At 37.7% G+C, this 22,496-nt stretch overlaps 1 protein-coding gene across 3 annotated transcripts in view; it reads right to left on the reverse strand.

Annotated features, from left to right (window-relative positions):
• The window catches only part of ATG7 (autophagy related 7), a 90,098-nt gene that overhangs the window by 63,784 nt on the left and 3,818 nt on the right, over positions 1-22,496 (reverse strand). For 2 of the 3 annotated variants that reach the window (XM_057404240.1, XM_057404241.1), the window contains exons 4-16: positions 22,097-22,174; positions 21,420-21,536; positions 20,175-20,324; positions 19,828-19,916; positions 19,060-19,181; positions 17,901-17,991; positions 15,922-16,066; positions 15,190-15,348; positions 9,719-9,913; positions 6,606-6,809; positions 6,260-6,375; positions 5,465-5,540; positions 3,063-3,143 (exon numbers count right to left, since the gene is read on the reverse strand). In XM_057404240.1, the coding sequence (XP_057260223.1) occupies positions 3,063-3,143; positions 5,465-5,540; positions 6,260-6,375; positions 6,606-6,809; positions 9,719-9,913; positions 15,190-15,348; positions 15,922-16,066; positions 17,901-17,991; positions 19,060-19,181; positions 19,828-19,916; positions 20,175-20,324; positions 21,420-21,536; positions 22,097-22,174 (1,623 nt within the window). The remainder of the gene's footprint in view (positions 1-3,062; positions 3,144-5,464; positions 5,541-6,259; positions 6,376-6,605; positions 6,810-9,718; positions 9,914-15,189; positions 15,349-15,921; positions 16,067-17,900; positions 17,992-19,059; positions 19,182-19,827; positions 19,917-20,174; positions 20,325-21,419; positions 21,537-22,096; positions 22,175-22,496) is intronic. The other variant, XM_057404242.1, reaches the window with a different exon arrangement.

Consider the following 22,496-nt stretch of genomic DNA (forward strand, 5'->3'; position numbering starts at 1 on the left):
AGAAGTTACTGAACAGTGCAGGTTACTATCAGAACTGATTGGAGCCATTTAAAGCAAAAATGCATGCAAAGCAGTTAGCAGATGAGAACAATAAAAGCACTGTTATGTCTACATGACGATAGATTTCCAAACTGAAATAGTCACGAATAACTTACGCAACACAGGCACTTAGTAAACGTCACGGCAAAAGTGTTTAATGTATTCCTGGGATGTTAAAAAGGGAAAACATCTGCAAGGGTAAGGAAATACCCTGACTGAAAACAGAAACCGTAACATAGTGCCTAGAATGCCATTCCTGATCATAGTGTCTCCTGCTTTATTGTTTTGATAGTGGAGATAATTACACATCAGAACAAATTTAGTAGGGGAAGGAGAGAAATCTCTTTGAGGCAAATAAGTTATCTTCTAGCACATGGACAATAAATCTGGCCTCTGGAGGAAACAGTCTGTGAGCAACATGCAGAAACAGAATGGGCAGCTGCATAGCCAAGTGGCTTAGCAGCAGTGATCTTTTTCAGACATTAAACTCTGAACCTATGAGGTCTCCTGGTTCATGCCATGACACACAAAGAGGATGGAGAAGCAATAATAGGAAAATTTCCATTACCCTCACTAAAATCTAAACACTGGCAGTTTTGCATTAAGATAGATACATACTTTAATATTCATATTTTAGGGCTTTAGCCAGTTGCCTGCAAGGATTAGGTAGCAGAGGATCAGAACCAGTCAGATAGCTTAATTAACAGATTCTTGTAAGGAAAACAGTTACTACAAATAAATATCTATACTATAGAACTTGGACTCTCCCATCAGAAGAGCTTACACTGCTCCTACGACTCCCTACTCAACTGCCAGGGCAGTGCAGTGCTGTTTGCTCTAAAAAGGGATACTTTCCATTCTAGCATGTGCTTGTGCAGAACCAGAATAAGACAGAGGGGGAAATCGTACAAAGAAAATCAGGCCCAGAACAAAAATAGACTGGTTTCCTACTGCTGCGACCATCCCAAAATTCCTGAACAACTGCCTGCAGGAAGCTTCTTTGGCATGCAGCCTGTTTAGGACAATTCTGGGTAAGGAATAGCTGCCTGCTTGGACGTCTGGGCTCTTCAGCTTCAAAAACAGAGAAATGAAGTCACGACTGTGAGTCAAAATGAAATGGAATCTATTCTCTAAACATGCAGATCATTAGCAGCTTCTCTCAAGTCATCCAGCTTACACCAACTGGATGGTGTAAGGATGTACAGGATTCTTGTTAAATTCCTAATTCACTATTTCAAGAGTTATAGTGACAAGAAGGAGAATGCTGACAAAAGAAAGAGGAAAATAGATAAGGTACCAGCAAATTCAATCATGTCAGAAAAGACAATTGTATGCTAAAAGTTTAGATCTACAGTAAATCTGACACAGATCAGGATGAAATTATGTTAAATCAATGCATTCAAAATAAAACCAACAGCAGCAACGAAACAACCAACATAAAGACTACAATTAAACTGTAATTGGATTTGTCATTTCAAAGTATCAGCATCAGATTTGCAGATAATACAGGGTGGCAAACTCTTATGCTAATAAAGAGAAAGTTAGCAAAGTAAACAGAGGCCGTGTTTCTACTGTAAGGAAATACGTGCACTGATGAAGCAACGTTTTCAGCACAGAAGTAACTGAATACCAAAACCACATGAAAAGTGATCTCTCTGGGAATAACACAGCTGCTAAAATCCAAGGCAGTTTTTATTAAATCATCAAGTCTGTTTATGTAAACCAGGGCTCTCTGGAAAATGACCTCCAAGAGGAAACGATTTGCTCACAAAGAATTGATACCTGCACTGAATTTGTCTACATAGACGTATGGTTTTACTGATTTTATATATCAGTACATCCTTAGTAGAGATGATAAAAAAAAAGCTTATTCTAGCAGTTTAACTTCTCAGGCTTCATCATCAGAAAGTTTTAGCTACTGCTGAGCTTCCAGCTATTCAAGAGGATAAATACATGTTTCTAAAAATAACAGCAATTTTAAGTCTAGTGCTTCAACTTTTGAGGAGAAAATGGACGTTAATAGCCCTTCAAAACTTGTCAAATGTACCCAGATGGCCCAGAGAAAGCAAAGCAATTCTGCGGAAAAAGAAGCGGTGCAAGTCCTCAAAAGAACGAATTCTAGTGCCTCAAGAGCTTTTTGTAGCTCTCTGAAAGGACAAGTGCAGCGAAAGGAACTGAAAGAACATCTCGCAGTAAGTCTCAAGGTACATCAGAATGAACTAAACCAATGGCACTCCCAAGCAGTCCAAATCATGAGTCAAACCCTCTGCATCTCCACACTGAGCGATCCCAGTCAAAACTTCTTGAACTCTCACTGCAGAGAAAATTTGCCAGAAAAAAAACTTTTCAAAGCCACAGTACAGGAAAACAATCCAAGACTGAAGAGGCCTCACACAGACCCATTAGTGGGCTATGGGTCTCCAAGTCCCCAGTGTTCTGGCAGGACAGCTCAGATCCAGGCAACAGCTGTAAAGCTATTAGGTGACTCAGGACTGTCAACACTAGTGTCAAAATGAAACAGGCTTTTCAATAAAGAAACGTTATGGAAGTAATTTATTTTTCTGAAGTGCTCTTTATGTGCTTGTCTCATAAACCAGAAATTTATATAACTTCACGTATTTGTAATGGTACTAAAAAGGATATATTTACACACTGGACAACAGACATCTTTTCTTAACCAGCTAGAAATGATACTGATTTCATTCCTTCCTACAAAGCTACAAGATATTGATTGTATTTATGTGATACACTTCTCAAAATGTGTTGGTCCTAAGCTCTGCTTGCTTTCTTCAGCTGACTAATTATTATGTGGATATAGCATGCTAATAGGTGATACCAAAGAAATTCAGAAGACAGCTAAAAGAGAAGGGTATGAGGGCAAAAGAACTTCAGCTGAAGTGAGAACACATATTCCAAGCCTTAAGGAGAAAATGTCAAATACAAAGTAGTCCTCAGCACCCTATGACTGACCTAGAGCAACACCATTCAGTATACGTATAAATAAAGCGCAAGTTCAGACTTACTTTTGTTGAACAGGCTGTGCACTTATCAAAGGCCAGGCTGACAGGAAGAACATTATCAAACCTTGATAAAAAACCACGGATCTGGAAGATGAAACAAATTACAATCTTTTTACCACCATAAAAAACATGTCCAAAATTTGACATGAACTGGAGACATACTTCCAACAGACATCTTTCAACAGGGACATCTATAACAGGGGTAATGCTGTTCTGACAGTGACTTCAAGTAACTCCTGCAGTCAAGTTATACTCAACATATATTGCTGTTTTTCTGGATACAAACAATGGCCCAACTAGCTAAATGCGATGTTATTTAAACACTAATAGAGGCACAGCACCACCTGGAGTTTGACTTTTCTGATTGCAAAGTTCAATCAAAATCAAAAGCCATGGTGTAAAGTTAAACACAGCGGTGATTCCTAGGAGAAACCAGCAAAACTGTGACATCCAACCCTTTTATAAAAGGATTAGGTCTCACAGTATTTGAAAAAGAAAAATGTCTATTTTCATCCATATTTGTCTTAAGAATATCTAAAAGAGAAGATATTGATAAGAGTCACTAAAGGTATATGTGAAAACGGAGACAGGCTTGACAGGAGTCATTCTTCTATGAAAAGTTTTCTGATTAAAATACATATTTGATATGGATCATACTGTAAAGCATAGCGCAAACCAGAATAGTAATGCAGGTAGAATATTATGGGGGTATAAAACAAACCAGACAGGACTGACTGGACAGTTAACATTCTCAGAGTTCAGGTACGTCCTGAAGATGAGATCATTATTTTTTCAGTAGAAACAGTAAACTCTAAAGTTATTGGTTTTTTTTTGTTGCTGTTTCTACTGAGATTTTTTTTTAACTAAAAATATTCCTATCTAATGAAATATTTCTAGTTTTGGGGTGGGGGAGTAACTTCTTCACTATCACTTTTTAAGAGAAAGTTCAGATTACAGATCTGTTCTACATAGGTCTGGAGCACAGTCACCATTTTGAAACAAAGCAAATGAACAAGATTTAGAGCTGGCTTTTTCTTCCTATTATGAAAGGTCAAAAAAATCTCCCTCAGATACGCTGCAGCAGTTGGCAAAGGTTGGGCCTGGCTCACAGCAGCGTTAGCATTTTAACAAATAATAAAGAGATAAGTAATAAATAACAGATAAACCTATAGGATAAGGGAGTTCACTTTTTACTATAACTAAGTAACCCGTCAGTCGTTACTAAAGTTATCAATGAGTAACAAAGATGGGAAGAGTCAAGAATCTTCCAGGTGAGCAAACCGTGAGTGCCAACAAGGACAAGAGCCTCACACTGAGAGTATCTCAACAAGCTACTCAAGAACTGGATATTCCCAGCCAATCCTGCAGCTGACAATGCCCACAGTAACAAGGAGAAAAACTTGCAGGGGATGGGAGACACACACCTAAGAAAGAACTGGAGACACTCCAGAATTACTGGAGAGGGAGAAAACCCAGGGGGACCCCACTGCATCAGATGAGCTTTGTGTAAACACTAGTTACTACATAACATTATAAACACAATTAGACTAATTTTATGTAGACCAGAGCCTGTGATTACCTGGATGTTGCAAAGAAAACATACTGGTAGCTTTATCTTTTTCTGAATCGGGATTTATTCTTAGTGCAAAAATAAAACCAACCCCAACACTACAAAACCAATGGAATATAAAAATATCACAGAGAAACCAATAAATTACTTATTTATACAATGGCACCATCCAAGCAGAGTCACTCAGCCACACAAAGAAAGATGCACAGAATACTTTGACCGATAGTATCACAGGAGACAGGATTACAGGGATAAGATGAGCAGGCAGTTTTTTGAAGGCCTGTACCAATGTAACAAATAAACCCAAGTCTATCCAGCAATTTGAAAAACTGTATCCTTACCATATTTGTAACTAGAGTTTGGCTTGAGTAGAAGAATAAAGGCTGCTGTATAGCAACAGAAATAGTGAGTATTTTGGACAACTGTAATAATTGTGAGCTGGCTGGAGTTCATTTTTGTTTTTTTTCAGTCAGAGGGGATTTAAAAAGTGAGCAAAAGTAACCTGGAGATGTATATATTGTCTGTTCTGAGGGGTAACAGACAAGCATGAGGCTGCTTTATTCAAATGCTGCCTGCTCCAAACTAATTCCTGCTAAGTAGGCAGCAGGAATTGTGTGCCCACAGATAAGAGAGACAACAACAGGAACACAACTACCCTGTGTGATTGATTGATTTCTTTTTTGTATCTATATTTTGTAATGAATATGGAAAGTCAGTCCTTTGGGGAATGGAAGCAGCATACAGTATGTTTCTGTTATGGAGGCAAAATCTGTGATGTTTGCTATATATCAGTTCCCAGCTTTTAAACGAAAGGATTTACTCTCAAATTATTTACCTGATGAGGAACAAGTCCAAGAGAAGTAGGCGGCTCATTCATTCTATCATCACTGCTGCTGGCCACAGCATAACCCCTGCCAGAAATCCAAGAAGGAAGATTAGAACAAGACAACATACTCAGCCAGAATTTCCAGTAAGCTTCAAGACATTTTTTTACAGCTTACAGTTTAGAATCTGGAAAGGAACCTATCTGGAAAGTCTGTTTCATAGTAACTAAGATTCAGCATGGGAATATAAAACCCCCTTTCAGACTTAATCTCAGACACTTGTAACATACTCATAACCAATTCCTAACTCACCTTTTTTTTCAGATTTTTAAAGACAGAAAACAAGCCTAAATTTCAGGTTGCACAATTTCAGAGTAATTTCTGTATCACACCCACTTAATTTTAAATTAGATTTCACAATATTAGGATTATCTTGAAGCCCTTCAGAGTGACATGCGGAGTTTGGGTAGCTCCTCATTACACTTAAACACTCTCTTGAGCAAAGGAATGCCAAGATCCACCTACAGGAATACTTTCTTCTTTTGAAACAGTTACAGAACTTTCCTACTTTTAAACTTAGAGAAAACTACCAATTTCCAAGATAAGAACTTAAAATTTGATGAATCAGTCCTCCTAAACACTGCTAAGTTACACTAATACAGCAGATACAATGACTTGCAGGCAACATTACACCTTACAGAATTGTTCTACTCCATATGTACTTCCTCCTTCTCCCAAAAGAGTTTTATTAAATAGATGTTATTTCTCAGAGAACACCTTTTGAACACCAATAGGAAAGGACTCACCCTTCTGGATGCTGCAAAACAGAGACCATTAATTCTACTGCAAGCGCTCCAGCTACCATGGCTAACCCAGGCCGACTGACTGTGCACTGCTGGTCCAGTGTCCGATCCCTGGTGGACTACAAAGACAGACAGCTCTAAGGGAGAGAAAAAAGTAACTCAAAAGTAACCAGCCACCCTGCTACACAAAACACCTTTAGTTATGTGCCTTTGATCTTCCAAATAAAAGATGAGGTATTTCTTAATCCTGTGTACATCAACATACACCAAAGCCTTTAAAGGTGATAAAAAAAACCCAAGTCACAACAAGAGAGATATATAATCACCATTTGCATACGGTTCTACTCACATCCCCTGGTGCCACAACATCATTGCAGAAGTAGCAGCCCAGTTTATAGCCAGGGATATTTGAAAAGAGTGATGACCCCAACAGATCGGAAGAACCAGCGGTGTTGTTGAAACATGCATCACCAGTTTCTGACTGTTTTGGTTTCTTTAGTCCGTGTCTCATAACAACAAATGTGTCAAATCCCAATGCTGCATTGATGACCAACTGCGAACAAAAAGAAAGAGAACAGATTTTAAGTGAGCTAAAGTGGGAAGGGAAAAAAGGCCTCGAGGTTTTCTTCACTGTAAACATCAAAAAACCCCCCACGTGCTGTAGATGGTTGAACAACCTCTTAGGTGCCTAGCTACCACCCTAGCCATGACCAACAGATTGGCCAAGAGGTGCAAAATTCCATCTGTCAAGCATTTAGAAGGACTGTGCCTGTCAGGGAAACGATACAAACCAACAACTTCTCCTAATTGTTACACAAACCTATGCACGGTTTACATCTGAAGCGGGGTTCAAATCAACTCACACCCAGTGTCTCAGGGAAACTACTGAAGCTGCTAACATCCATATATTCAAATTTGGCCGAATGTTCATATAATGATTAATATCATTATTGGAAAAAACCTCTTCTGCTTCCAACTCAGAATTTATTTTCAAGGTGCTGCATATTCTGTATCATCACTTACATGGTTCTCTAAGTGCTCAGATATTCTAGGTGGCATTTAAGTACAACAGTGGCTATCAATAACAACTCTATATGTAGTCTTTTCAGTTCACTGTAATCTGAACTACAACTGACTAAACACTCCTGTGTGACAAAGCAATGAAATCCAAGTCTGTTATCCCAGAAAACCTCTGCTCAGTGAGGAAAGCGATTAATGATTACTTATGGTCTTCACAGGCACCTGTCTAGTCACATGGGCAGAAGCAGCTGCAGTGAACAATTACACTGTCATTTTTCCCTTTCTCTGCAGTTTGTGACAAGTGCTTAGAGTAATCTGAAGTTTCTGACCATAATATCATGAACCAGTACTTACACTAAGAGATTTTAACTAAGTTTAAACTTAAACTATGCATACAGGCAAGGCTTTAAATACAGGAAAACACAAAATCAATTACATATTAGTGATGGTCAAACATGAAGGAAGGTATGATACTGCTTCGTATGCAGATACTTTGAATGGAAATTCTAGCCCAGCAAGTTTGTCATTTTTCATTCTTACAGCCAGGAGTTCTTGAAAAGAGGGAATCTGAGGGAAGCTGTCAAGAATTAGCCATGTTGACAAGTAAGCCTGTGAGTTTCATCATCATTCTTGGCATCTCAAATAATTTCTGGATATTCATTTTCAACCTTGTAGTCTATTCTTTCCTCTGTCCTAAAGTAGAACCGTAGAATCATAGAACAGTTTGGGTCGGAAATGACTGTAAGAGGAAATTTAATGAAGTTCATCTGTACATAAACTTCATGAGAAAGGGGAGCATACTGGGAATGTGTAAGGCAAAACCAGTTTGCAAATACCACAAATCTGCATTCCCTCCCCTTCCCACTGTATGACTGTTTTGGAAATAAACACAAGCAAAAGAAACCACAACCAGCTAACAACTATTAGGAAATGATAGTTGCCATAGCTGAAATATCAGAGAAGTCAGGAAATGCAAAGATCTAGTAACAACACTGACCAGCTGTCACGTGTAGGTTGTCTTTTACTCTCATATTAAGTTCATAACTTAATAAATTGCCATGGACACCATTACATTTCTGTCCCAAAACACAGGATGTGCACTGTGGTTAAGTCAACATGTTAAAAGCTTAATACTTGCATTTTCTGATTTTGTGCTATTTTAACTGAGCAAACATGAAACTGCACAACTCCAATTAAGAAATATCAGGATTACTTGAGGTGTTTTGCTAAAATCTAGACCCTGGTAGCAAGGGAATTAAGTCATCAGGATAATTTATTTGGATACTTCAGCATAAGAATATTGTCAACACTGCATTCGCTTGAAGAAAGATGATGCTTCCAGAATCCTGTGTGATTCACAACATTCTTTTCACAGGAAAAGTCTGGATGCCACGCTGTCTTCAAGAACAGCATTCACACAGAAGTCAAGGCTCTGTTATTCATATCTAATCCTCAGTAAGATCTGCAGAGCAAGGGAAAAAAGCCCCAAAATCTCCCATATGTTTTTGTTACTCTCCTGGAAAAGTTTTGTTCATCTTAAGCTTTATTTCTCAATCTGGTTCATATGACCAGGTCTATGTAATGACCACAAAAGGTCTTTTAAACATTTTGACTACAGAAGCATTTATGCATACAGTCTCACCGATCTCCTATAGAGGGTATGAGCCATAAAGCTTTACACACTTCTTTTAATATAAGAATTCACAATCTCAATTTGATGTGCTGTAGCTCTCTACATTTTTCTTTGTTTGCAACATAAGAATATAACTTCTGAAGTACGAATCATTCAACACTACCTGGGTAAGAGTCATGGCCAGAGTTTCGATGCATTGGCTCAGCACAACACTGTGATTTCCAATAAAGTAATGAGAAAAAACCAACAGTTAACTCTGAACCAGGAAAAGTGTTAGCATACTTTGAAAGTTCAGAATTTGCTTTCCCATTTTACATTTTTGGGAACTAATTTGAAAACATGGTTTCACATAAGTTTCTACAACTTACATCCCCTATCAGTCAACCATTAATGTCTTTAGACCTCCTTAGTATGATTCTCTTACTATGAAAATATTTCTCTTAATATTACTGTGAAACATGTACCCTCAGAGGTGCTCAAAAGACACTGACTAGACAAGACCCTAGGCAATATGCTGTAAATTGGCCCTATTTTGAACAGGGAATAGGACCGTACCTCCTCCAGAGGTCTCTTGCAACCCGTATTATTCTGCGATACAAAAGTTTCTATTTTCTCTTTTCCAACACTCTCTTTTTGTCATCTACAGAGTCTCTAAGGCTACAGAAAACAAGAAAAACATTCAGCACAAATCACAAAAGATTGACCAAATATTTTAATACCCCATTAAGTTCTTTTAGGTAGACACAGCCAGTTGATATGTATGAGTTAAAACACATTGACAAGGATATTAGCAAAGTATAGTACAATACCTTCCTCTTGCTGGCTGCAATGACAGCAGGAAGCCATCGACTCTCTCTAGTGTCCATTAGTAGGAAAACAACATCATGAGCATCAATAAGCTCTTCAAGTTTAGCCACATCCTTCCGAGCCTGTGCCATTGTTACTTCAGAAAAATTCACTGGGTGGCCGGGCATAGGGATGCTCATGTTGTAGCCTTCTGAAATCTAGATGGAGACCGACAGAAAACATCACATTAAAAACATAACCTTGGGACTGAACAGAATTATTGTAATGTTCCATACAAAACTGGGGAGTACAGCCTAAATTGCCGTTTGGCAGAATGGTACATTTATTCTTCACACCTCCAGATCAGTGCTGTGCATTAAAGCACAGTGCTAAAGTTTCTGAGGAAGCATCGCTCTCAGCTCTATTTATCCAGAACAGAGCAGCTCAATGTAAACACACTAACTTGGGCCATGAGAGCAGATTAACCATGTTTGGGTGGCTTGGTGCCTGAATTAACAAGCCCAGGCTCTCAGAAGGGCTTATTAGGTCTGGCAAATCCCAAGGAGATAGCTGACTGTTCCTAACCCCAGAGCTTACAAACGCCACTACAATTACAAAAGCAAGGACCTTACATATTATTAAGATCATGCTATTAAACTTACCTAAAACCTTTGTCCTGGACTAATCTATGTAGCCACTTCACACACAATATAAACTACAGCCTGTTAACATTTCTGATATTGCATATTCATTCAATTACTGTGAGACAGATGCAAAGTATCACACGTTCTCCTCTTTGTTTTAAATTGTTTATGAGAACAACAACAGTCTGGAATTATCTTCATGTAATTTGACCCACCATATGTGAATTTGATTTAGGAGAAAATCACTTATGAGACTTGTTACTCCAGTGCTTGGATGTCTGGAGGCCTGCACTATGCAGATGCTGAAAGAGCTTGCTCCTGTTGCAGAAACATATGCTTCTCCTAACTCTGTATTCGGTCAAGGCATACTGAGCAGAAAATGGCTGAAGAGCCAAATAAGCACATACACAATGCACATACAAACCAATCGACTCGCTCATTTGGAAATACGTTAACACAATCTGTCAGCCATCTGCTATAAGAGAATAATGGATCTTTCATGTATGTCACAGAAGCACAGGCCTTGCCAAAGTCTCCCTGCTTCTCACTGTGCAGGGAGCAACTAAGAATTTAAATGCCAAAATTTAAAAGCTAGGTGAACCACACATAAAATTACATGGGAAGAGAGGAAAGGAGGATTGGTGGAATGTGCTTTTGAATTGACCAATTACATGCACAACTCCTAAATCCAGGTGAGCCCAATAACCACAAGGGTAAAGTATACATTCTGAACATCATAAATATCCCTGATGACAAAGAGAAACAGACACATAGAGCAGCTTGGAGAAATAAATCTGAGTAAGGTCTGCACTAACCATACCAAAGGATGCATCTTTTTCCCCCCCCTTTCCTTCCTCCCACTTCCAAGGGGAAAAACATGAAGCCCACAGTGATCTAGTATGCTGTTAACAAGACAGCTCCACTGTTTCCCACTGTGGACAGCTCTGTGTCAGCAGCACAGACACTGGGTAATTGCTGGGGGAGGTTTTACCTTCATTGTCATCATCTCCTCCAAAAAACCTCTGGCAGAAACACGAAACATAATCCATGCTGTATTTGAGAAGTGTATTTACGGATAAACTTATCAAGCTCCTGTACTGCAAACAAGTGCTGACTGATCAGATCAGTATAACTGACACCGTTGGGGACTTTTGTTCCACAAAATAACAAGTAAACAAGTAAGTTGAACACCGTTTGCATGGAAATATGATAACAAGGTATGTAAAATACTAACATCTTCCCAGAATTCAGAGCAAAACTATCCAGTGTCTGTAGCTGCAGGAATACACACATCTAGTAACGTTAATGGCTTCCATTTTATTCCAATAACTGTCTCATGAAAAAAAGACACCACTCACTACCAAAAGCAGCTGAGGTACACTTTTACAACCAGAACCTTCATATTAATAAATGATTTTAAATTACCCAAACCAAAATACTTAGTTATCACCCCATAAAGTATTAGAATCATGTTTCTATTAAAAAAGGGACTGTATGTTGACATGAGCAAACTCATAAAAGATGATGAGCTTTTGACTTGACTGACAGCTGACCAAAGCTGTGCTCCAAACTCCAGTGTTTTTGTTTAAAGCAAACAGACATCAAGATACTGCAATTTATGGTGCTGCCATCTCTCTCATTTTTATTCACGTTTCTATTCACTTTCTGCATTTTTGGTTAAACCATGGCTCACATCACTTTGAGGGTATCTCTGCTCAACGGCTTTAATATATGAACCTGGTCGCATTTGTGCCATGGGCAGTAGGTACACAGAAAATGAAGATGCTGCCATCAGTAAATTGTTCCACTGGAAACAGCTACACAAAGTGCCCATAATGCAGTACAGAACAAAGGGTAAAATGCTGAATACACTGGAGTTCCCTGTCTGAATACTTCAAGAAATGATCATGTAAGTGACACAATGAAGTTAAATTCCACAGCAGCTACCCAAATTAGTCTGTGCATTACCTACTTGCAGTGAAAGGCTGCAAATCCATGAATTCTGCTATTTCTAAGTCCTCCCTTCTTTTTTATTGTAAAACTCTAAGCTACAGCTAATGATAGTCTTAGAAGTGGAAAGAAACAAATCAGAGCTCCTTGCCAAAGCATTCCTCCTCGTTTTGTTTGCGATGATGAGGTGATTGCTCTTCCAACTAGAAAGGATGTAAAATTAAAAACAATAAAGAAGAATTCACATCGAGCAGCCAAGCATTTCAAAGTCAACTAGGAGAAACTGCATTCTGTGTGCAAAATACTACTCACACTGAAATCAGAGTAAGGAAATTAGACTGCCAGTGAATTGCACAGAAATGCAAACCCTCAGAAACACCTTCAGAACCAGCACTGCTGCTTGGATTCCCAGAGGCTTAAAGGACTGTGTGGGTTTCCAAACAGCAAGAGACAGCTTTGGCTACTTCTTCAGTACAAGAGAAAGAAGCAGGTTCAAAATGCAGGACAACTGATCATTTTATTCAAAGGCATTTCCACTGCTGAGTACAGGGTTTGGTAAGGAGCAGTAGCGCAGTCTGCAGTGCAGACATAGCTGCAGTTTGAGAAGTCTAGCAAAGTCAGCTGGGTTATAAGGATTTCCAGTTTCAGCAGCTTCACTGTTCAAATGGTCCCAAAGCAGTAAGACTTTACCCAGGCTAATCAGAGACTGTCAGTCCCTACGCTTGGCCTGCTGCCATAATCTCACCCCTCTCGCATGCTGTCAGCATGATATTAACTGCCTGAAGCAGTTTTTACTGTTAAGCCCCATTAATTGTTGTTAATGCTAAGATGTTCTCTCTCTGTATATTTACTGATGGTCAAACATGAGACCTCTTCTCCATGGGTTACTGCAGAAATCACTTTCACTGAAAATTCTTTAGAAACACTCTATCATAAGAGTACACGGGGTCTGCGCTTTCTCCTCATTTGTGCACAAAGCTATGAAACTAAGTTTAAGTACCACTGAAGGCTGATCAGATGTGACCCATGCACGGCATGAGAAAGTAACAGAATGCATAACACTGTGCTAAGAGAGCAGTAGTAGATGCAGAATATTTGAGGTGTATGGTAGAGGAAAAATCCCTTATACACAGTGTGGGCTGCATGTTGTATATGCTATTACTGAACAGGAACATTGTTTTTTTTCCTAAGTATACCAAATGCCCTAACACTAATTGATACAGGCTCACTAAACCATTGTTACTGGTTCCCCTTATCTCTGGAAACTCTTCTGCAGGTTATATTTTAACTACTGTTTTAAGCTTCATCCCAATCTCAAGATTCCAGAGCACAGCCTGGTCTTTTGCTGCCTTGATTGTTTCTAACAAGAGAACTCCTGAGACCGATTTCTGATCTTTACACATGCAAAACTAAGACTTGCAGGATTTCACGAACAGCTTTTATTTCTTTCAATTAAAACTACTCTTTCTTAATAGTCCTGTTTTCATTTTCTCAGGCTCAAAAAGCAAGAAATCATGTGATAAATCCTAGTTCACATCATATTAGTGCTCTGGGTGATACCACACAGATGCTTTCTTTTCTGTACTTGTTCTGCTATTTAGTATTTCTATAGCTAATAATTTCCAAGTGACAGAAACTCTACAGTGCAGTAAGGGTCAATACAATTAAAGGAACTTTCGGAGAGCCTCTTCTGATTTCTTTGTATACAGTTCTGAAGGTGAAATGTTTAGTATTTTTATGTACCAGGGATCACTGATACTCAAATATTCATTGAATTACTACTTAGTACTAACACTGTTTCAATAAATAATGACAATCATAAGATCAACAGAAGAAAACAGAACAAAAGCACAGAACAAACCTTGAGTCAAACTAAATGAACCCAAAATTGTTTAGAAATGATATTCTGTGAAGCTGTTCACAGCACTGATCATCATCAACAACATAATCTATATTCCACTGTTCATAACTCTTACTTACAAAGTTGCACTGTAAGTATACATAACTCATTCTTACTACACTGAGTGGTTAAGATACGGTTTGCCAGCTGAGCAACTATAGCTACCAGTTCCAAGCCTCAAGCTATAAACCACTGAATTACTTCTGTCACATGTATGTCAAATGAACATAACAAATTTTCTTCATGATAGAGAAATTGCAGGCCAGATCAATTCTTTCCCCAAACAAAGACTGAAATGTAGAGAACTGCAAATATTTACAAGGTAGGGCTTTTTTAATCTACTTTTTTTCAGCACTGAAAACCAGGTGTGCTTGAACATGCACACTGACTAATGCTCATATGATGCACAACCCTGGAGTCAAGGAGGACAAAGGCTGCCATTGATGGGTCTTTCATCATAAGGATTCTAAAACATCTTGTCTTGTTCCCTTTCAGCTACTTCATTTTGATAGTAAGTTATTACTCCCCAAAAGAAGAGTACTTTGCTGCTACAAACCATTTCCCTTTTCTGAAAGTTAAAGATATTTGCCTCTAATGCAGAACAGACACTCCAACAAGAATGCAAATATTGAGTGTAAAAGATAAAAGGAAATCTCAACCATTATTACTGCCCTTGAGACCTTCTGCTCCCATAATAGACAACTAATGGGTCTAAACTCAACATTTAAGAGCAGAAAGGGAGAGCACGGCATTAAAAGCTGCCATTACTGAATGTTCCTTAGGACTTACCAGACAGGGAAAAGTTTACTTCACCATCTGCAAGCTACAAGATTATTCAGATGATCCTTGATTATATTCCACTGTTACAACATTGTCTCAATAACATCTAACAGGTATTCTTCCACTCATAATAATGCTTAATTACTAGAACTTGGAGTAGCCATTTAAAGTCACTGGTTCTCTTCCAAAGATGTTAACACATTTTAAGTACTAATCTTACCACTCCTGGGAAGATTTTCTGTAGTCTGTCTGCTGCTGCAAGTGCCTTGGCCTTCCCTCCACTAAGACAATCTTCGAACTCATACAGTGGCTGTCGTACTGGGTTGGAATAAGAGATCTTTGCGTTGTCCACAAATGTAATCTTCCTGACTCCCCAGCCCTAAACAAGAAAGTAATTTAAATGACAATAAGTATGATGGGCTTTTGAGTAATGCCAGGAACTCGAGAAGAGTTTTGGACAATTTTTCTAGAAAGATCAAGCTACAAAAGCTTTTGACTCTACTCACAGCAGCAACCTTGTTGTTGCACTGAAATAACAGAACAGAAAATTTGGTCTGTATGAATATGTTATTTGACAGTAATCCTTCAAAACCCTATAGAAAAGTAGTAACTGTGCTGTTATTTACAAGTGCTTCACTGTGAATTTGCTCATTAATTTGTTCCAGAATTTCTTGTTCAATCTTTTTTATGTAAATTTAAAACAGATTACTATTCTGTTAAGGTTCTCTTACTATCTACTATTCTAATATTAGCAGAACTTATTTCTATTGGCTACAGATCTTGCCTCTTCCCTGCAATTAGTAGTATCGACTAATACAAATTTTGTCTATTTTAATACAAAGGAATTCAACTTTTCTCTTACGTTCCATGGCAGCTGCTCAAAAAACCCCCCAAAATCATACAGAATTTATGAGAAACAGCAGATTAGTTTTAAGATTAACTCAGGACTTACCATCAAGGTCCTTGCAACACTACACCCTAGTGTACCAGCTCCTAGCAGCAGACACTTGGCAGACACAATTTTCTCCAAATCTAGAGTAGGCACCAACCTCCAGCACATCAATTTCAAATTCAGATCCACTGATGATTCTGCTAACCTATACCATGAAAAAGAGCAACACACTTCTGAATGTTCTTGTCTTTCTGCAACAAAGCAATTACTTCTATTCCATCTCAAGAAGTTCAATACTTTCTTTTTTTTAAGGAAAGAATTCAACAATTCAGTACATAGGTAATATGAAAAACCAAAGTCCCAGAAGCATACTCCCACTTAATAATAAGGTATATGTATAGGAGATGAGGAAAAGGCACTTTTTACACTGCTTGTTCTTGTGACACATGCAGTACGTTCATGAGGGTCCTACCCATAAAAGTTTAACCATTCTGGCTATCAGCTAAACAGGAAAAACATGCAAAGAGAAGATGTCAAAAGTCAATTCTATGTAAATACACAAATGGTGCCTTGTAAACAAGGTGTTGGCCGAACACTGCTAATGAACTTTGCTTATAAAAGCTGTGACCATACTGCTTTAAAACAGAAGAGTAAATCACTACTGAAACAAGAGTAGAAAGACAACAGAAGCTTAAAAACAAACAAACCATACAACCAGTCTGTAGACATTTGACAAGATGGTTATTAACCAGGAAATTCTGCTAAGAAAAAATTCTCTTTCACAAGCTAGGGCACATAGGAGTGTGCCAGCTGGCCACCCTGGACTTGGTGTAGAAGTCTACTAAAGCCATGTACTTCCTTAGGAATCGGAACATGTTTGTAAGGGCTTCTCAAAAATGTAACAATCCAAAACTCAAATTTTGGTGACAAAATTGATGGAAGCATGAAAATAAAATAGCACCTTGGCCCAGATTCCTGTCAAGCTGAGTGACACAAACCATTTGTCCATAAACTTCTGTTGTTTTTTAAATTATCTGGTTTCTGTATTCAGTTACATCTGTCCTTAACGTTAAATACTACACTAACCCCTAAAAAATGTGGGCAAGCTTCCGTGGGGAAAATTTAGAAGGAAAAGGAGGTAGGAAATCCATGCTCAACCTAGTGTCAGGTTTTTATATTCATCAGAACGCAGGGTGTTAGAACTCTCAAGTCAGGTCATCACAGTTCTTAGATTCTTGATGGTTTCTTTCCTTCATATATCATAAAGGAAATCTGCAGTGTGCAGTAAATTGTTTGTTTAACAAGGATTTAAGATTGCAATTGCCAAGTTTGGCATATTACCAACATGTCTCCATGGGAAATAAGAGAAGGGAGCATACACAGAAATAAAGGTCACATTACATTTACTTAAAAGAATTAAGAGCCCTCATATGAACCTTCTCTAACGTCTATGAACATACTATGAATTGCCACAACTGCAAGACAAAAATGGCTGACCTTGATAGGTGAACTATGGTAACCTAAATCATTAGATCACCATGCTCCTGCAGTTTTTCAAAGTCAGTGAAAGCAGATGAGCCAAGAGGCTGTATAGCTTAGACTTTTCAAGCCATTTTCCCTAGGTTATGTGCAGGATGATAAAAATTACTGTCATGTTTCCCAAGCTCTTTCTTGTTACACTCTGACAAAGGCTGAACTTTTCTCCATGCTTATTTTGATTAATAATCTGCAGGTTATAGAATTCAATGAAACACACAGTCCTGTAACACTGTGACCTATATCCACTCCATTTTAAATATAATGCACTTGAAATTTTGAGCTAGAGTCAAAAACTGCACACATTTCTGCTGCATTCAGAGCACACTGCTCTATTAAAGCCTTTTTCCCCAATAGGACTATCAAAATAATAGACAGTTTATGTGCTCCTGTAGATTATTATCTAACAGAGACAGATAGTCCTTGCATTTCACATTTCAACTTGCTAATGGCTTAAACCCAAGTAAGGAAAACTACAGAAATATAAAAGATAATGAACAAACCTTTTGGGATCCATGCATTCACTGAGATTCACCATCCTTGGACCCATCCCTCCCTTTTGGTTTTTCTCCCATCCAACAGCTTTTGGACAATCTAATTTGACATTTTTTTTTTTTTAAAAAAAGGGGGGAAAGAAGAAAAATTGAAACATTAATATCACAGGATAGAAAAAAAAAGATTTTGTTTTTTGAATAAACCTGTTGGAAAAAATTCCACAAATTCTGAACCTGTAAGTAAATAATCCGTATCTTAACATCTAGTATATGTTACAATACATATTTTGCTGCTTTGTATCAGTTGAGAGCACTGCTTCTTGGGTAAGTGCTTTATGCGCAGGTGCCTGATGTGCTACTTTTGCCTGTCCAGCTTGATTCAAACCTTGGAGAGAGATGGCATCATTCCTCATCAAGCCTCTGGATGTTTAATGTCAAACGCACTGCTATGTTTAAAACTAAGGAAGATCAGCATTCAGAACCTCATGAATTTTGTCAAGTTCTATCATCTTCATGTTCCCTAAACCCCATCTGTAAATTCAGTATAGAATTATATACCCTAATTCTATAATAATTATTTAATTGTATAATAATTCTATAATAATTAAATAATGTAAAGCATTCACAACTTCTTGGATGAGGCAGAGGAGTTTTGTGATGCTGCCCTGTATCCATAAATAAAGTTTGAGATTATTTTCTAATGTTACAAGTTCATTGCTTTAAAATACATCTGCCTACATCACTACGGGATTGAACTAACAATTCCATGCTATAGCAGGCTTCTACCATTTCAGACACATACAGAAAGTTTGCAACACAAATTCACTAGCATATGCACTTTCTCTAGTTGAGAGACATGTACCAATTTGACAAGAAAGAAACTACTTGCTATTTGCCTGAGTTTGTGTTTCATATGACACCGGAAGGTCTTTACTTCTTTTGTAAATTAGGAACACAACTGAAGGAGGAAATATTACTACAATATGGTGGGGGTGTTTTTAGGAATAAATTATTCCCTTTATAGATACTCAACAGAAATTCAAACCATTTCAAATCCATTTGAAATACCTCAGCATAAGCAATGACTTAGTATTCATTTATTTTTTCCATCTTCACAGTGATTGAGGAGAGAGAAAAAACAATTGAAAGAATTTTTTAAATGGCTTACCTGGGCCAAGGGCTCTCTCTGGAAGTTTTATTTCAAAGATAATGCTGTGTGTTATGTCTCTCACCCCTTGCATGGTCCTATCTCTGAAGCAGAGCACTTCAAATGACTGGAGAAGGCTGCCCCTACCATTAAAAAAGAAAAGAGAGAGAGAGAGATGCATGCAACTTCTTCCATAGGAAAGGGACTTCTTTTTCACTATTTCACAGAGACTCAGCGCAGATTCTGAATAAGAATTTTCTGTTAGTGCTGGAACACTGATTTTCTTATCAGGAATTGAGAAAACAATTGCTTAGGATGTGAAAATGACTAGCTTGTTGTGAAAGCTCTACAGAAATGTCACTGACTGCCCTCTATCATTTATACAACACTGCCAAACAAACAGCATTTAGGGGAATCAAAAGCATTGAAGCACTAGAGCACACATCAAGTGACATGATGTACTCTGCCACGACACAAGCAAGATCCTTCTCATTCTTGATATTGTGCCATTTTTTGAAACAGGTATAAGGGACTGCAGGGTCTGAAACATTTCCAGGTAAATGTATGATCGTCAGGATTAGGAATAACAGGAACTTGTGAATGTCAGAAGTAAAAAACAGAATTAATATGCAAAAATCAAAATCACCAAAGGTTAAGTTAAAATGTTGAAAGTTAAATCTCAGGTGGGTGATACCAGTAAAGTACCATGGGGGGGGGGGGGGGGGGGCAGCAATGCTAATTTGATGTCAACCATAAACAATCTCTGTGGGAAAAAAATTAAATAGGTACCATTTGTGGGCTGCCAGGATCAGGAAATTTCTCAGTGGCCATCCTGGATATTGGGATAAGTTACATGGATCGTAAACTCCAACTGTCACCTGCAAATAAAAATGCTCTAAATGAGAATTCATCTATCCATACTGATATTCAGCTCACAGTACAACTTATCTGGCCTTTTTAATATAAAACTGCTGGACAGAGAGGGCCCACACACATCTTTTATGTATTTGCAAATGTTTAATACATTGTGACACTAGATTTCAGCCAAGTGTTTGCCACAGCTTTTTCAAACATTTTTCAAACCATTTGTAAATTACACATTTTTAGGTTATAAAAGGACACAAAATTCTCATTACCTTTTCCCCTTGGTCTTGGAAGAAACCATCCCAGTTTTTCAGTAGAGATATCTCAACAGAATTGTCATGATACTTGATTAAAAAATAAGGCAAGGCTGTAACCCCCTCTTTCTGGCAAAGTTCATCATAGGCTTTCTGAAGTGCTTGAATCTGAAAGCAAAAAGCCAACTGTAATCAACAGTTCTAACCATCTTAACAGAACCACAGAGAGTGTTTTAGCAGTGGAAGGAACTGGATGATCCTTAAGGTCCCTTCCAACCCTGACCATCCAAGGATTCTGTGATCTGGTAGCTCACTCAATCTTAGAACACAGCTGATACAGAAGCCGTAAAGCCCATTATGACCACAATACCCGAGCTCAAAAATTCAGCTGCTAAAAGAGCGTATGTCAATGCAAATTTAAACCAGAGCATTATCACTGCTGCGAACTGATCTACCAATACAAATTGTACTAAGGTAAAAATCTTATTCTGATAACCACAGTAGCTTTATAAGAAGGTAAATCTCACCCTCTATTATTAGCACAGGGACTGAGACTCACTCGATTTATTATATGTATTTTCAGTGTTTACTTGAAACTCTCTTTAGATCATGCCAGGTATTTTTGCACTACTTATTACTACAGAATTAATGAGGGTCTTCTGAGAAGGGAACTAAGTATTTTTCATTGAGAAATACCAAACTGTTTCTTACAGATTATTATGCCATTAAAAAGACATTCCAGGTTATGCAAAGCAAAAAGGCATATGTGAGCAAACATTTGCCTTTTTCTTTTCATCCTTTTGCACTGTAATATGAAAGAAATAGCAAAATTTGCTAACTTTTCTCCTAGAAAAAAGTAATACTCCTTATCCACTTCTTTTTCTTGCCCAACCATGTGTTTTATGAACAATCTTGTAATTGCTCATGATGTAGCTCTGCCAGGGGATGCACTTTTAATAAAGTTTCTTAAAAAGATGGATTTCAAACCCCATCTGTTCAATAAGCTGCATATAAAAATGAGAATATACAAAACCACCTCTTCAAGAATTTGTTTGACATAAATCAATAGCTGAAGGGATTTTAAGCTGAGAGATTTTATATAATAATGTAAAAATAGGTGAATAAAAATACTACATGGAAATTAAAGAAAGTGAAGATTTTTAAAGACATTAGATTCTCAAGTTTGCTAACAAAAATACTAAGTTTTACAGCCCAGAAAACTGCTTAGTGTTACAGACTCACACCATCTAGTATTTTGATTACCTGATTTAATGGGAATCTGTTACCAAGACACACTGGTTTCTGAACTATATGGATTCCATCAGGGAAGCAGAGAGCAGGGTAGCAAAACCAATAATAAAAGTGGTACTTTTTTAAATCCTAGAAAAATAAAATAAAAAAATGGGAAAATTAGACAATAAAGACATCAATCAAAGTAAATACTGGTTCCAAATACTGATCATAACACTGATGGTTGATGATACTAACCATATTAACCACAGTTCTCCACACTTCATAAGACTTTAGAAAGCAATAAAAAAAAAAAAAATACTAGAAGACTTCCCCTTCTCTATGTTTTTATTTCAGACTTAAACAGATAATGTGCATAAACTACCTCAAGTTTTGTCACCTGGAGCATTACTGACTGAAACTTTCAAGTTAGTAAAACTAGAACAGCTGTTTTATGTTTAACAACAACTCCAAGGTCATCAAATAATCTTATACATTTGTAGGAAACAATGAGATAGCACCAGCATTTTTTAAAGGACTCATCCTAAAATATTTTGTATCTGTAGATAAGAATGGCTTTTTAGGGTTTTTTAAATGTTTTTAGACATTTTAAGATGTCTGAGAATGATCCTGATAACATCAATATGCTAATACTAACAGAGCATTTCAGAAAAACCTACATCATTTCCACTACAACACTCTTTACTCACTGCGAATGTCAGCAGCAGGAACCTGTTCAAGAGCATAGGGTTTTCCAGAGCAGCTCCAGATTTTATTGATTCCCATATCTGTAGTGATTGCGGGGACAAGACAGAAGGAAAAGGGCAGAGAAACAAAACAGAAGTAGGATAAGAACAGCTGCTGAGATCTTGAAATCTTTAACTCTTCCAGCTGCCTTTAAAACACTGAATTGACATTCCCTGTAACACACTCTGATCTTCCCCTAATGGATCTTGGCCATGCTATTAACTATGCTAGAAGGATTCTAAAGGCAAGACACAAACATGAACTTTGCAACACAAAAAAATATGGCAGCTAGGGAACAAAAGGAGCATTAGTTCATGTATCAAGCATGGAACATCAACAAAACAAAACCAACCTCATCAGGAA

This window comes from Pezoporus wallicus, unplaced genomic scaffold, assembly GCF_028554395.1.
Source record: "Pezoporus wallicus isolate ANWC-B61680 ecotype Strahan unplaced genomic scaffold, APGP_CSIRO_Pwel_v1 contig_5935, whole genome shotgun sequence".
Lineage (NCBI taxonomy): Eukaryota > Metazoa > Chordata > Aves > Psittaciformes > Psittacidae > Pezoporus > Pezoporus wallicus.